This window comes from Nematolebias whitei, chromosome 1, assembly GCF_014905685.2.
Source record: "Nematolebias whitei isolate Nwh7 chromosome 1, NemWhi1, whole genome shotgun sequence".
Classification (NCBI taxonomy): domain Eukaryota; kingdom Metazoa; phylum Chordata; class Actinopteri; order Cyprinodontiformes; family Rivulidae; genus Nematolebias; species Nematolebias whitei.
The window spans coordinates 43186881-43190111 of NC_056498.1; the positions used below are offsets into that span (position 1 = coordinate 43186881).

Below are 3231 nucleotides of genomic sequence, written 5' to 3' on the forward strand. Positions count from 1 at the left end.
GCGGTCAGGGTGCAGAGTGGTCAGGGTGCAGGACAGTCAGGGTGCAGGACAGTCAGGGTGCAGGACAGTCAGGGTGCAGAGTGGTCAGGGTGCAGGACAGTCAGGGTGCAGGACGGTCAGGGTGCAGCTGCACCCCTGCAGGCCGACAGGTGGAGCTGCAGCACCCCCTGCAGACCGACAGGTGAAGCTGCAGCACCACCTGCAGGCCGACAGGTGGAGCTGCAGCGCGCCCCTGCAGGCCGACAGGTGGAGCTGCAGCGCCTCCCTGCAGGCCGACAGGTGGAGCTGCAGCACCCTCTGCAGGCTGACCGCATGCTGACCGGCGCCGCTAACCTCTAAACCCGGCAGGATCTGGGCTACGCTCCGGACTTCGTCCAGGCGGCTCTGGCTCCGTTCATTAACGACATCCACAGGAAAGGTGAGCGCACGGCGTGGCAGGTAACTCATGTCTCCATGGCAACAGACTCCGTTCACCTCTGTCCTTGCCAGGTATCCGCGTCGTCAGCAACGCCGGCGGCGTCAATCCTCTGGGCTGCGCCGCTGCCATACAGGAAGTGGTCAGAAAGGCTGGGCTGGACCTAAAGGTCGCCGTGGTGACTGGCGATGACCTCATGCCCCATGTAAGACCCCACCTCCTCTGACATCATCACATTGTGTTTGTTTCCTGTCTGAGCTGAGGCAGTGTTCCCACGTTTGTTTCTTCCGTACGGTGTTTAATCTCAGCTTTTGTTCAGCTTTCAGGAAGATAAACGTTCGGCTTGTTTAGGACGGCATGGGCGAGACTTCTGGCTTCATAACTTTATATTTTTTGAATTGTTAGACTTTAGTTTTTCCTCATAGATGTGCGTTGAGATCTCCTAAAATAACAAATAAAAACTTGGAGCATTTTAAAAATCAGCTTCATCTGAAGCTTTCAGCAGACGTACATGCTTTGCTAGTTTTAGCGTTTAGCTACTGTTTCTCTGTTCTTAGTGTTTAGTTAGTGATCCTTATTTAGCTGTTGCCTACTTTTCTGCTAATTTAAGCTTTCAGCTACTGTTGTGGTGATCTTAGCTTACAGCTAGTATCACTGTTTTTAGATTTTAGCTACTGTTTTGCTATTTTTATCATTTAGGTACTGTTCCACTATTTTTAGATTTTAGCTGTTGTTTTGCTGCTTTTAGCTACTCCTTTGCTGTTTTTAGCTTTGAGCTACTGTTCCACTGTTTTTAGATTTCAGCTATGGTTTTGCTGTTTTTAGCTTTTAGCTACTCTCACTTTTTAGATTTTAGCTACTGTTGTGCTGTTTTTAACTTTTAGCTACTGTTCCACTGTTTTTAAATTTTAGCTGTTTTGCTGTTTTTGGCTTTTAGCTAGTCACTGTTTATAGATTTTAGCTACTGTTTTTCCATTCAACCTTTATTTGTACAGTTAGTGCATGGAGCCTCGCGGTCCTCTACAAGAGCGAGATGACAGCAGGGGGCAACAACGACCATAGACGATTAGAAAACAGACTTTTTATTTTTTACAAATTAAAATAAAATAGCAACCAAAACGACAGTCTAAAGGAAAAAAGTAGCCAAAAAAAACACCAGTCAGATTATAAGGCGATGTATAAAACTACAAACAGGAACATCTGCAGGAACTGAACAGATGTTTGAAGCCACTTAGAGAGGTCAAAGGTCGAGAGCTTCAGATCTTTTTACAAGATGTTCCAGGAAACAGGAGCGGAGGAGGAGAAGGTCCTTTTGTCTAGTTCAGTCCTCATTGAGGGAACACTGCAGGTAATGATGTCCTGAGAGCGCACGCTGTAGCTGCACTCACACAGAGACATGTAGGAGGAGATGTATGAAGGCAGCAGACCAGGAAGAGATTTAAAGATGAAGATGTACCAGTGAGAGAGTCTGTGTGGAGTTAATGGTGACCAGTTAACCAGTGGATACTGGGTGCAGTGGTGGGTACGGTAGTTACAGCCAGTTATGAATTGGCTCAGGTTCAGCTTCTTTGGCACGTTTCAGCAGAACTTTCATCCTTCTGCTTGTATGACAGCTGAAACCAGGTTTCTCTGATTTTAGCTGTTTGTCTCCACCAGAGGCATCTCCTGTCTGAAGTAAAAATGGCCGACGACGGCGCTGGGGACCGACAGTCACTGCCAAAGACCCTGCACAGCATGAACGCCTACCTGGGGTAAGTGCGGACCCGGTCCTGGACAGAACCGTTGGTCCAGTGGTCCGTGGTTCTGACCTGCTCTGTGTTCAGGGCCGAGCCGATCCGCCGCTGCCTGGACCGCGGCGCCCACATCGTGGTGACGGGACGCTGTGTGGACAGCGCCGTGGCTCTGGGCCCGCTCATGCACGCCGTACGTCCCAACGCCAACGAGCAGCTGCGAGGTCCACTGCAGAGCAGCCGAAAGCTCAGACAAAACACAGCCGAAGAAGAACTTCAGCTGTTTAGTTACTCCTTTTCAAAGCCTTTCATCGTTGCTTTGTTAAAGAAGAGTTCAAGTTTTCAACTTTACTAACACGACAAATAAAAACTTTTGAGTTCAGAAAGTTCAACTTTATAAAAAAGTTTTAAAATCCAGAATGTTGAGTAAAATCAGTTCAAAAGATTTTCTTTGTTTCTGTTGCAGTTTGGATGGACGAGCCGTGACTTGGACCTGCTCGCAGCAGGAAGGTACAAATGAAGCCTTTAATTTGATTTAACCCTTCGTTTGACTTTAAAATGCTTCATTTACATGTAAATAAATCAAATGATAACTCTGTCACCACAAAACAACAAATAAAAAGAATTGGTGAAGGGACAGTTATAGCCTGCATGAATCATCTGCTTCTATAGACGTCTTTAAATAGAAGATACGTTTCAAAGTTTCATTTTTTCCAGATGAAAGGTTTAAAATGGCTGAATGAATTTAGGGGCAGCTGCGCCTGAGCGCTCAGTCGGCCTTAAAACACGATGTTCGTCTGAAAGATGGACTCCTTATTCTTACAGAGAGAAAAGATGCAAGGCCGTGAGGAAAGATAGATCTATTACACAAAGCAGCTCTTCACCTCTTGTCCTTATCAGGTGTAGTGTCCAACCACTGTCCCTCAAAAGACAAAGCTTCCTTAGAGACACCGTATGTCTTCTACCCCCCTCTCTGTGCTAAATGTCAGAGTCAGGAAGAGTCTGCACCCTGACCGCCCTGTCCTGCACCCTGACTGTTCTGCACCCTGACTGTCCTGCACCCTGACTGTCCTGCACCCTGACTGT

At 47.3% G+C, this 3231-nt stretch overlaps 1 protein-coding gene across 1 annotated transcript in view; it reads left to right on the forward strand.

Annotated features, from left to right (window-relative positions):
• LOC119419435 overlaps positions 1 to 3231 on the forward strand; it is a gene marked incomplete at its 3' end in the record, with an annotated part of 25929 nt that overhangs the window by 773 nt on the left and 21925 nt on the right. The window contains 5 exon segments of the mRNA XM_037686776.1: positions 349 to 418; positions 490 to 620; positions 2072 to 2166; positions 2239 to 2338; positions 2612 to 2655. Of these exon segments, the coding sequence (XP_037542704.1) occupies positions 349 to 418; positions 490 to 620; positions 2072 to 2166; positions 2239 to 2338; positions 2612 to 2655 (440 nt within the window).